Source organism: Sinocyclocheilus anshuiensis, unplaced genomic scaffold (genome assembly GCF_001515605.1).
Source record: "Sinocyclocheilus anshuiensis isolate Anshui unplaced genomic scaffold, SAMN03320099.WGS_v1.1 scaffold436, whole genome shotgun sequence".
In the NCBI taxonomy this organism is placed as follows: Eukaryota; Metazoa; Chordata; class Actinopteri; order Cypriniformes; family Cyprinidae; genus Sinocyclocheilus; species Sinocyclocheilus anshuiensis.
In genome coordinates this window covers 2242206-2255480 of record NW_015560618.1, presented here as the reverse complement: position 1 = coordinate 2255480, position 13275 = coordinate 2242206, and the positions used below count along the sequence as shown (strand labels likewise).

The following is a 13275-nucleotide window of genomic DNA, read 5'->3' as shown; positions in this document are numbered from 1 at the left end:
TTGGTTGGTTGGTTGGTTGGTTGGTTGGTTGGTTGGTTGGTTGGTTGGTTGGTTGGTTGGTTGGTTGGTTGGTTGGTTGGTTGGTTGGTTGGTTGGTTGGTTGGTTGGTTGGTTGGTTGGTTGGTTGGTTGGTTGGTTGGTTGGTTGGTTGGTTGGTTGGTTGGTTGGTTGGTTGGTTGGTTGGTTGGTTGGTTGGTTGGTTGGTTGGTTGGTTGGTTGATTGATTGATTGATTTTTTTCTTAACTTTTTTCATGGCTCTTCCTGCATTTCGTGCTCACAGAGGGGAACTCTGTTGCTCTGAACTCTGGCTGCTCACACATATAAGTGTATTGGTTTTGTCTTTACTCCACACCATTGCAGCTACAGTACATAAGTGATATTTTGTCCTAAATATCTGTGGTTTCACATTACCGTGGGTGCTAAAAGCTGCGCTGTGTGGGAGATGCTATTTGCACCTGGGTACAAATAGACACTTTGTATTTAAAAATAATTGTTGCCATGTGAAAATTGTGTTCATAATAGTTTGGCAAAATATCCACATGCATTATGAAAAACATTTTTCTTCACTTTGGAATAGCATTAACATATGAATGCAAGAACAAAACACAGAGGACACTCATACGTTTAAAAAAATATTTGTGTGGACTGGGTCCAAGATTTGTTGCAGTATCTTCGATGGCTGGGATCTGCTTTTTGTTGCTGTCTTGTAGTATGTGAAAAAAGTTCATTACCAATAGCAAACAGATAATAATAATAATAATAATAATAATAATAATAATAATAATAAAGTTTCGTTTATATAGCACCTTTGCATAGCTCAAGGACACTTAACAATTGAGATAAAGCAGGGAAATTACCAACAATTGAAGAGTACAAACTAACAATATAATAGTACAAGAACAATACACAGACAAAAGTAAGGCAAACCAGTATGATAACAAACACCGAAGAAGTTGTAACAATATCTAAATTAAAAACATTATTTATTGCTCAGTGAACCTCAATGTTTAATTTATAGCAACACAACTCAATTTTATGGGTTAAATTGGGCAGAAATTCTTTTTAAAGTAACAATTGAAAGTTACCAATTTTTGCAATGAAATTATGACTTGAATAAATTAAAGAAATATTTTCTAATGGTACTTAATACTCTCATTTTCACAAACTGTGAATATACTGTATATTACAACTTTAACCTTCAACTACATTTTTTTAAATGTGATTAGAAATGATCTTTACTCATTTTGAGCACAAAGTATGTGCTTTCTGTAAGTGTAATTTTATAATATTATATTATATTATATTATATTATATTATATTATATTATATTATATTATATTATAATGTGTCATCACTGTATTACAGTATTTCGTCAGAATGTTTGACAGAAGCACCCTGTCCAGACCATGTTATATAGGACATAAACAGTTAGTATTTGTCTACCTTGAAACCAATTGTGTTCGATGTATGCTAATGCTAATTCTAGTATTCATAGTATCGTTATTTTACTGCCTTAACTACCTTTTGAAAATCTTTGCAAAAATGCTGTGTTAATTCAGATCTACGATTTTTCGTCAGATGAGTTCCAGAGCTTCATGGGTAAACTACCAACACAGAGCGCTCTAAATTCATCAAGAATCCAGCAATTGTGGAGGACAGACAGTACTCTACAGCAACGCTACAGGCAGCTAGAGAGTCGCGTTAGCCTCCTGCTCTCCAAGACCCGACGAACTGCTAACAAGCTCTTCAGCCTCAGCAAGAGATGCCGCACACAGCCCAAAATAGTGTCTCTAAGGGAGAGGTAAAACATATTTATAGGCACACATTAAACCCGTGAATCCAAATTTTGTGTTGTATAATTATGCAAGCTATGCAAATGAATCTGCAAAGTTTTAGTCTATAAGGAATTCTCAATGTTTGTGCGTAAAAATGTGAGATTCATTGGATTTGAGTTGAAATTGTATGTGTTTCCATTCAATCTCTTAGGATAGAAATATCACAAATAAGATTTCTTTAATATCTCAGTTATTTTTTTAGACAGTGATGAAATTAAAAGGACAGTAATTGGAGAATAATGACTGAAATCATTCAAACCCGCATGACTTATTTTCTTCTGTGGAACAGAATTAAATGAAATGGTCACACTTTATTTTAATGTCCAATTCTCGCTATTAACAAACCATCAACTACGACATTTGCCTTAATAAACTCCTAATTCGCTGCTTATTAAAAGTTAGTAAGGTAGTTGTTAACTTTAGGCATTGGGTAGAATTAGAGATGTGGAATATAGTAATGCAGAATATGTGCTTTATAACTAATAAACAGCTAATATATTAATAATAGGCATGCTAATAAGCAATTAGTTAATAGTGAGAATCGGTCCATTAATAGTGAGAATTGGTCGCTATACTAAAGTGTTAAATAATTAAACACTTAACATGCAATAATACATTTTAACACTATTGAGCAAATATTGATTTTACTGTATTACTGTTTTGTCTTTCATTCTTTTTTGTTGTAAATCATGATATGAATCATTAATTGATAACTATCTAGTTTTAGTGCAATGTTAAAAAAAAACATGCATTTAGCTTTAGGAATATATAGGGAATTGCTACAGGCACCTTTATCTCATTTACTATTCTCTGTTAAAATGTTTTGGAATGATTTTTATTATATAATTCATTATATAAATACATTTGAATTGAAAATGTTTCTCTTCAGTTTCATACATCTACCTCATAGTGGGCAGAAAAAGACACTGTGAAGTCCAAATATTTTAAAGGGGTCTTATGATGCGATTTCAATTTTTCCTTCACGCTTGAGGTATTCGGCCAATCATAACGCACTGGATAGCTGGCCAATCACAGCACACCTTGCTTTTCAGACCGATGAGCTTTGTAAAAATCGACGCGTTTCAGAAAGGCGGGGCATAGAGGAGAAACATTAATGTACAGTATGTGGAAAATAATGTGTTTTTTTAACCTTAAACCACATAAACACATTTCATTACACCAAATACACAAAATAATGTTCTTTTTAGCAACATCATATGACCCCTTTTATTGCCATTAGAACAATGGCAATAAAAAAGTCAATTATTAAATTTTGCAAACAGTATTTGTCTTTATATTGTGTTATTGTTTATTTTTTCTTTATACATGAAGATAAATAGCTGCTTTTTCATTGTAGGAAAGGAGTTCATCAAATTAGCAGTCTTTGTCCTTGGCAAGTTTTAAAACCAACAATTGTGCCTATTATTATTTAATATGTTGATGATACATAAATTAAACAGAACTAAAATCTCTATTAAGTTTTTTGAGCTTTGAAAGGGTAACCTCTGAGCAATGCAGTTGTCCTCTGGGATTGTGAAAACACTTTGATGATTATTACACTACTGGATTTTGATTTGAAAGCGCTATTGTTTAGCCAAGCCTGATCTCCAAGCGAGTAAAAAAGACTAATGACTAATCTATTGTTTAACCACCCACTACAGCCTCTGAGGCTATTGCTGCACTAATGGATTACTTTTGCTCTAGCAACGCTTTCAAAGGCAGATATTAGCAGAGCTCAAGGTTAGAAACCAATTCGTTCTGTTGCTTAAACAAAGCTGTTTATTGACAGTCACCGTTTGTTGCGAATCATTGCCTTATGATCTCCGCAATTATTTGCATACATTATAAGCTATAAAATCCCGTTTTGTCTTGTTTCCTCACTCTTTTATTGTTGGTTTTCACAGGCAGCTGAGCTACTGGCTACAGTTCATCCTGTCCATCCTGTACTGCAGTGAGAATAACCAACTGGGATTTTACGCAGAGGAATTACGGACTTGCGCCTGTCCGTTCGAGAGCCCCTCGTGCCAGGGCGTCGTCTCGTGCGAGGTGGGCGACGGTCACCGTTGTGCCTCCTGCTCAGTGGACAACCGCACCCGCTGCTCCAGCTGCAACACAGGTTACATTCTCAGTCATGGAGTTTGTAAAAACGCCGTACCCAACCCTACAGACCACTACCTGGGCTTTGAGACCGACCTACAAGACCTGGAGCTACGCTACTTACTGCAACACCGGGACGGCCGCATCACGACACACGCCATCTTCGTCAGCAACGACGTTCGCCTCAACGTCTGGTTTGACCCGTCTTGGAGAAAGAGGATGCTGCTTACGCTGAAGAGCAACAAGTTCAAATCCAGCCGGGTCCATATGCTCCTGGGCATCTCGCTGCAGATCTGCATGACCAAGAACTCCACCCTGGAGCCTGCGCTGTCTGTCTACGTCAACCCTTTTGGCGGCAGCCATTCGGAAAGCTGGACCATGCCCATCAATCAGAATGGCTACCCGGACTGGGAAAAGACCAAGTTGGACATTCCTTTGGATTGCTTCAACTGGACCTTGACTCTGGGCAACCGGTGGAAGAGCTTTTTTGAGACTGTTCACTTCTACCTGAGGAGCCGCATTCGGACCGAGTCCTCTCAGGGGAACGATACGGTCTACTTTGAGCCGCTGGAAGCTACGGATGCCTCTCAGAACTCTGGATACATGAAGATCAACAGCATGCAGCTGTTCGGTTACAGCATGCACTTTGACCCCGAGGCTATCCAGGATCTGATCCTACAGTTGGACTATCCGTACACTCAGGGATCTCAGGACTCTGCTCTGCTGCAGCTGATGGAGATCCGATATCGGGTCAATAGACTGTCTCCTCCTGGACCACTGCCATTAGATCTGTTCTCCTGCCTACTTCGACATAGGCTCAAACTCTCCAGCTCCGAGGTACAGAGAATACTCACCACACTCCAGACTTTTAGTGCCAAACAGCCATTCTACAAAGAGTACGAAGCTGCGAAACTTTGTAGTTAGAAAGCAAACCAATTTATTTTTGCCATTGATGTTTTGCTTTACTCGCTGAGAAGTTAATTTAACTGAAAATTCTTTTATGAGGAGGGGGAGCACTATTGTTGCTGTTTGATATGAAGTCATTACTGTTACATATTTGATGTCTTTGGTTCAAATGGTAGTTCAGATGAAACAACATTTTGCACAATTTTATCAATTCTGCCATGTTTGAATTAAAGAAAATAGGCAAAAAAGACCTAGTTTAAAAACCAAACTTTTTTGTTATGTTTTTGTAGCATACTGATTGCAGTTGGCTGGATCTCAACCATGCAATGGAACATTTGAAGTATGCGTTTCACAAAAAGCAGAAAACTTTCCGTTCGCTCATTATTTAGAAAAGTGAATCTAAATAACTCCTCAAGAAAACTCATATTTCACCCCAAAATAAAAGTAATCCATCCATCCATCTATACATACATACATGCATGCATATATTATACACTACCGTTAAAAATTGGTGGAATGTCTTTTATTCAGCAAGGATGCAATAAATTGGTCAGTAAAGGTATTTATAATGTCACAAATGATTTCTGTATTAATAAAATGCTGTTAGAATGATTTCTGAAGGATCATGTGACACTGAACTTTAAGGTTATTAATTAAGGATGAAATGTGACCTGAACATGTTTTGGTCACCCTTACAATTCACAACATACGTTACATCCCTTTTGAATTGGTTTCAATTACACAAAATCTTTTTTTTTTTTTTTTACTTTAAAATATTATATGTGAGTACAGGAAATATATTTTAAATCCAGGGCTAGACATTTTTAAAGAGAATACTAAAGTACCACATTGAACATTTCCATTGGCACTGACAGCAGAGGTGCTGCTATCCCTTCAAATGTGTCATTCCAATCGAAATCAGGTTGGATCGCATAAAGACATCATGTGAAACAGACAAACTACAAATAGAATTAGGTGTACACAGGATGTTCAAATGAATTTGCTAAAATACATAAATATGTATTGATCTGTCAATGAAGAGGATGGGTCTTTAGCAACATTCAAAGACTCCTTTTAAATTTCACGTCAAACAGACTTGCTTCTGAAACGTCAATCACATGGCCATTAATAAACATTATTTCCAGCCTGATTCACATGTCATACATTTCCAACTCATCCTTCAACGTTCCATCACACCTTAATGTGCGAAGAGGCTCTTAACAACCCCTAAAGACGGACGGCATATGGTCTCCACCTACTTTCTTTGTGGCAGATTTAGTGCCCTAAATGCACGGTCCTCAAGAGATGAGCGCTGGCACATATCGGCAGGCGAATAACGATGAGGAGAGTGACCTCCCTCAGTCCCCCGCTCCGTCATCGCTCCCGGTGTGATGGATGAGCACTGAGGAGATGGAGACGTGCGGCGCTCGAAAGGCTGGCACCCTGGACAGAGTCCATTATCTGCGATCCCTCTCCACGGCAGCAGGAGTCTGTTCCAAGCGTGTGAGCTATTTACCTCGGTTGCTGGGGTTCAGATGAATTTGTTTTTGAATCTGCAAAACCATCTGCTGCTCCAGAGTGCTTCGTCATGATTGACAGCAGCATTGTGAAGTAAATTTCCTCATGTTTCAGACAAGCGTGACTCGCGAGGTGTTGCCACATAAGGTGACCAGATTTCCAGTGTGTCAGTGCGGTTTATTGTGGGTACAAGCAGAAAAGTGATGGCATGCTAAAATGCTGGAAGAAAACATGAAAGTGCAGCAGTCTTGAGGCGGTGGGCCGCAAGTCTGATCTTGGGCCCACCGCCCTAGGGTCACGGACAGCAGGGAAAGAACACCGACTACAAATAATAAACTGTGCACCCAATCAAGCTCTATGGTATTTTGCCACACATTCATCTATCATTCGGTAGAAGCTATAGTCAAATTAGGCTGATGTCAACATGGATGGCTGGTGTGATGTCCTCATTATCAAAAACCACGTTTACACAACAACAATATACAAAACATTTTCAAAAGCTTGCACTTTAAAATTCGTTTTCAAAAGTTTGCATTTTCTGGCCCCCAAAATGCTGTTAATATATATATGAAAGGCCAAAATGCATAAAAAGTTTTCAGTTTTTAGTTGATAACAGTCTTGTGTACATCGCCCCTTAAACAACATAAGGTAAAAGTCAATTATCAGCCTGACTACATTAAAGAAGGCTTCACTTGCTACAATGATAAACATCGTTTTTGCTACAATGTGTTTTGGGCTGCTTATTATTGGCATTATTGGTAACTCTTTTAAAGTCTTTATAATAAAGGTATTCAAAATGTATGTTGTAATGCATTATATCTTTTCATAAATAATTGTAACCAAAGTTAAAATGCATTGTAATATTTCAATGTTTGTTTTTGAGTGTGTTTTTTAAATGCATTATAACTTCTAAAGGTGTAACAATGAATAGTTAAGTGTATAATGTATTATAACTGTGGTTACTATTATTCATGAGATGCATTATAAGGTGCATTACAAGGCATAACTGATGCATTAAAACTACTTTTATAATAGTGTATATATACACTATATATATATAGAGAGAGAGAGAGAGAGAGAGAGACTTTAAATAAAGTGTTACTATATTATTTTTGTATAACATAAGGGTCAACGATGTGACACTCAATGATCAATCTATTCAAAAATGCATTCAAATTAAATTCATGCATTGATTTTGACTTGAATATACAATGGACGTGTTTTTAATTTAATTAAAATCCAATTAAAAATATTTCTCATCAGGGTAATACAATAAACTTGAAATCAATGAAGACAAAAGCCTAATTTAAAGGATGAAATTCTTTGATGGAGAAAATATTAAGCAGTTTAGCACAAGCTTTTATTATTTTTTAGAAATAAATATTATTTTAATAAAACTGCATCACTGCTTATTAATATTTGAAAGTCACCAAATTTCAAAAAGTCAAGTTCAGTGTGCATCAAGGTCAGTTCATCTTTTAAAGACAGCATGGAATGAAAACGTATCTATTTTCTAAATGCCTGTTACAGATCTTATTGAGAACCATTCATCCGTGCATATGGTTCATTTCTTTATGTTTCGACCTTGTGATGTTTACTAAAAATGCCATTACTGAACCTTCCCATGAAAAATACTCAGATGTACATAACAATAAAGAAGAAAAGATCTGTCACTACTTCTGTTTCATCCTAACTTAAGGTAAATTAACTTATGACAAATCAAGGTTAGTACAGGTGGCAAAATGTTATGTGGCATGACTTCCTTAATACAGTATACTTTAAAACAGTAACAGTTGTTAATGCATTAATCAACACTAACTAACAATGAGCAATACATTTGCTACAGTATTTATTATTCCTTGTAAATAAAAAATACCACTGTTCACTGTTAGTTCATATTAGCTCAGGTCCATAAATAATATTAACAGATACAACATTTAATTTTAATAATGTGTTATTAAATGTTAAAATTAACATTAATTAATAAATGCTCTAGAAGTATTTTTATTGTTAATTCATACTGATGTAGGTAACTAATGTTAACAAATGAACCTTGTTTTATTATTACAACATGATTACACCACATTCATAGTTGTCATTAATCTGAAATAGTCTTTTCAGTTTTTCAAAACCATAAACCATCATTGGCTTCATCTAAAATTGCATACTCTCAGAGTAGGTACTTTGCTACCTTTAAAAAGGTGTATATAGTATATGCTATAGTATGAATTGTCATGTGATCTACCAGCATCAATTGTGTTGCTTCACTGGCATTCACACATCCTCTCCCATGGCCTCATGCCGGACATCGTAGATTATCTGAGTACTTTTTTCCCTACTGTTTTATGAACAGTGTTGGGGAAAGTTACTTTTAAAAGTAATGCATTACAATATTGCATTACTCCATAAAAAAGTAACTAATTATGTTACTTAGTTACTTTTTATGGAAAGTAATGCGTTACGTTACTTTTGCGCTACTTTTTAAATCTGGACAGGGCTTGCTTGTTTGTTTTTAAAATAAAAAAGTTATATTTTTGGCAAATATAAAAGCCTTTTCACACCAAAAGTGAAATGAATAAGCCTCAGGCTGAAGGGAAAGTAAATTTACGTCCATACAGTAGAATGCAGAAGAAGAAATTTCAACACACTTCAGCAGTAAAAAAAGACACACAAATGTTCGTCTAGAGTAATTTTTGCTTATTAGTACGGTTGAACTGGATCATCGAAGGTCAGAAGCAAAGACATTGGTTAATAGAATGGGAATAAATACATAAAGGATATTTGTGTTGTTTAACATTTAATTATTGCAGGTTTGCGTCATATTCTGAGTTGCATTATTTTTATTCATTTTGAGGAATACCGAATCTATGTGTTTTTTTGTTTTTTGTTATTGCATTAATGCATATTCATATTAGAACTACAGTAACATCTTCTGATTTCTCTCAACATGGGGACAGGAGAGCGGTCAATCAATAAATTGAAAAAAAAAAGTAACTTGCGTTACTTATTCGAAAAAGTAACTCAGATATTCTCTTGTAAATTAAAAAGTAATGCGTTACTTTACTAGTTACTTGCAAAAAAGTAATCTGATTACGTAACTTGCGTTACTTGTAATATATTACCCCCAACACTGTTTATGAATACTGTGAATTCAGACATACAATTTTCACATACTGTTTTTCAACAACTATATAAGTATACATATTTGCATGCAGCCATATTCTTGTGGGCAGAGTTCCAACTCCAAGTGAAGCAGCTGGTCCTTTCAGAACCACTGACCAAAGGCTCAATGAAAATTTGGCATTACAGTATATTGAGATGAAACCTGTTTGAAATATTATATATATATATAAACATGCAAACCTGTTCTCCTCATCTTCTCAAATCCCCAATGACAATACAATGCAGACGGACACAGGTTCTGCTGAATAACAACACCAACAAAACCCGTAAAATAATAAGATGGAGACTATGGGGACTGTTCTGAAAATGTACTGAGAAAATAACAAGCAACTGCCAATTAGTTATAAAGATGAAAGACTTCAAAACAGTCCTAACATTATGCTAATATCACAATGTAATTAAATATGCATAGCAATCAGAGAGAAGATCTCCGACAATATTTGCAGACTGACAAACAGGGCTCACAGATCTATACTCATATTCATGACAAATGGCACAACTGTCGATTCATTCAAGGGTACGTTGAAACTGTGTTGGATGAGTGTTTATATTCAAAGTTCAAATTTCCAATTGCTCTTAATAGAGATTCTCATTACATTTTATTACTATAATAAATGTTTTTATTCATTAAAATGAAAAGCATAAATGAATGGAAGTACAATAACTACTACAATGTGATAAAATTTGTATAAATCATTTCAGTTTTAAATAGGCTGCATTCAAGTAACGACTGCATTCAGTCACAACGAAAACACAAAATACACTTAATTTTCATTAAGCAAAATATAACATAATCTTTCTTTCTGTTGGTTTTGGGGTGAAATATGACACTGACATCATCTTGACAGGTTTTGTGAGCTTCACCCAAACACTGTTTGCATTAAAATGTAGTCTAGCTCTTATATTCTCTCTTGAGGCTGGTGAAGTACAAAGAGTCATCTATGAAATATGGAATCTCACAATGATGTGACATTTATAATGCAGGTATATGTATATATTTAGTTTTTGGACTAAATCTGGAGATCTGAGTATCAGCCCTCTACATGCGTCTTAAAAGGCTGTATCTTCACTCAAAAAAAAAGAAGAAGAAAAAGCAGCTAGAGGTGAAGGACATTAAGAAGAAAATGCAAGAACAAAAATATTCTTCCACGTTATTTTTCAGTTTTGAAACATCAGACCTAAACTTGCTTTTACACTGAGAGGCTGAAACAATAAATCTATTCACTGGGTTTCTCTCGTTTGCTGGGGTTTAGATGCTACCCTGGGGGCTGGAGGTATGGGCTGGTGTTAATGAACAGTTGAGCTGTAAAAGCGCTAAAAGCCTAAATGATCAATACAAAAAAAGCAATGAGCAAAAACAGGAAGGAATGTCTTGCCTGGATTTTCACCACCGGGTTCCAAGTGATTCTGCCATATCCTTTGAATAATAGCATTGCTTAACGGAATGTCAGTAATGTCCTGCAATTGTCACACAAACAAGGGAGAGAAAATATAAGAATCAGCAGGCACACACACGTACTGTATGCAGCAGACGGGCAGCGATACCTGGGGTGTTTTAGTAGCTGTCTTGCTGTGAACTACATATTCAGTGAGTTCTGCCACATTAATGGGCCACAATACAAAAAATCATGACAAAGACTTGGAGTCCTTGAAGTGAAATAGACGAGGACTATTGTTAGGTTTGAAAGAACATTCCTCTGGCATTGTATGCAAGTGAAGCAGTCGGTCGGGTGAGGTGCTCCCACTTTAGATGCTGAAAAATAGAGGAATATCTCATCTGCAGCAACCTTGAAGAGGGAAAATGTGAATGATTTTGACTAAACACATTAGCAGGAACTTCTTAAAGAACACCTGTGTAAAAACATTGACTTTAACGTCTCTGCCAGACAAAAGTCAGGACACCTCATTGACTCTTTATTATAACATTTCACATAAAAGTAATCAAAACTAAGGAATAATTCAAATGGAAGCATAGAAATGAGTGATCAAAAATAAATCATAACTACCTTATACATCTTCAAGTGGAACGCAGGTTCTGTTCGATAGCAAGGACAGGCAAACATGATGGTGCTCTTGCAAGGAGGACCAATCTTCCCCGTTTAGCATTCCTATTAAAAAATGACTGGATTTCGTTCACAAAATTTTCGCCTAACAATGGTAATATGAAGACCTTTTTTGTTGTTTAACAGTTTCTTAAAGCAATATCACACTTGCAAAATCACGTTATTGGTCTTTTTTATTTCTTCTACACTTAATTAGAGTGATATCAGATGCATACAGCTCAATTTCTAAAGTAAAATGGTTAGTTCACCTCAAAATTAAAATTCTCCATCATTTACTCACCCTCATGTCATTCCAAACCCTTAGGAAATTTTCAACTTCAGAGCACAAATTAAGATATTTTGAATCAAATCCACTGAAAATCTGTTCAACCAAAACTCCACACAAAACATTCGTAAAGAGATCAAAGAATTAAACCATACATAATGAACATTTAAATTTGGTCACTGAAGCTCAAGCATGAATAGGACTACATACTTGATGAGTGAGAACCAATGACTTGTAACCAAGACTTGGAATAAACTCAACAATTCAGCAGCAAAGAACCCAAACAGCCTTGGGAGCCTTGGGAGAAACCAGGCTCATTTGGGGGCAGAGCGGGGCCCCGGTGCAGATTGTACCGATGGGGCCTGTTTGAAATCGTGTAAATAGCACAAATAAATAAATAGAACAATGATACAAATTAAAAATGTTTACGTTTTTTCAAGTTTGTAGGTGTTCAGGTATAGAAACGAAATAATTAAATGTAAAATCTCATTGCAGTCTTCACTGTATAAATTAAATATAGATTAATTCTTGTTAAAGCTACAAAGTAATTCAGTCAACAGCAGTGAGTGATTTTCTCTCTTTAATTTTCTTGGATTAACATTAAAGATACAGAAGCTAATAAATTAGGCGCGGTCACTTTAAGAGACAATGCATATATCCAATATAATGATACACATCCGATTTCTTTCTCAACTTCTTACGTTCACTTAAGTCATAACCGACAGTTTTTTTTTCGAGAATACTCGCCAAGACAGGTACTTCGACATTTTGTATGTAATTTGCCCATTCAAGCGCAAGAAGAGGCAAAACTCAATTCGGTGTTCAAGGGCTGTGCAAAACTCTTTCGCGTCTTTTTTGTGGTGATATGTTTAACTACTGCCCCCCCAGTGGGGGAGTGGGGAGTTTAGGCAATAAAGTTGCATGTCTTGACGTTCATCTCACCTGGCCTGTTTTAACACGAAACTCACATGAATAGACATCCTAATACAACATGGTGTCAGAAGTTTGCATGAGAACGGCGTAGGAGGACATAGAGAGCCCTTTCGTCATGAGTGGTACATACAATTCATGCTATTTAATGTGAAAATTCAGAGACAAGAGAACGTTCATCACATGCAGAGAAGAGAGCTGCGTAAAACGAGAAAATAGATCAGTTTCAGGTACCACCACCACAAAAGTTTGACTTCTCAAAACCAGAGGAATGGCCAAAGTGGAGTAAATGAATTGATCTGAACTTATTGTTTCGGGAAAAAAAAGTTTCATTCGAGAATTGAGCCAAAGCAATTGAGAAAAACTGTAAGAAAGAGGGATGTGGTGATATGGTTAACTACTGCCTCCTAGTGGGGGAGTGGGGAGTTTAGGCAATAAAGTTGCATGTCTTGACGTTTGTCTCACCTGGCCTGTTCT

At 36.1% G+C, this 13275-nt stretch overlaps 1 protein-coding gene across 2 annotated transcripts in view; it reads left to right on the top strand.

The window, feature by feature from the left end:
* Positions 1–4937, top strand: part of LOC107681713 (BMP/retinoic acid-inducible neural-specific protein 3-like) — a 25708-nt gene extending 20771 nt beyond the window's left edge. For both annotated transcript variants that reach the window (XM_016478028.1, XM_016478029.1), the window contains 2 exons: positions 1580–1802; positions 3741–4937. In XM_016478028.1, the coding sequence (XP_016333514.1) occupies positions 1580–1802; positions 3741–4857 (1340 nt within the window). In that variant the 3' untranslated portion in view covers positions 4858–4937. The remainder of the gene's footprint in view (positions 1–1579; positions 1803–3740) is intronic.
* The last annotated feature ends 8338 nt before the right edge of the window (positions 4938–13275 follow it).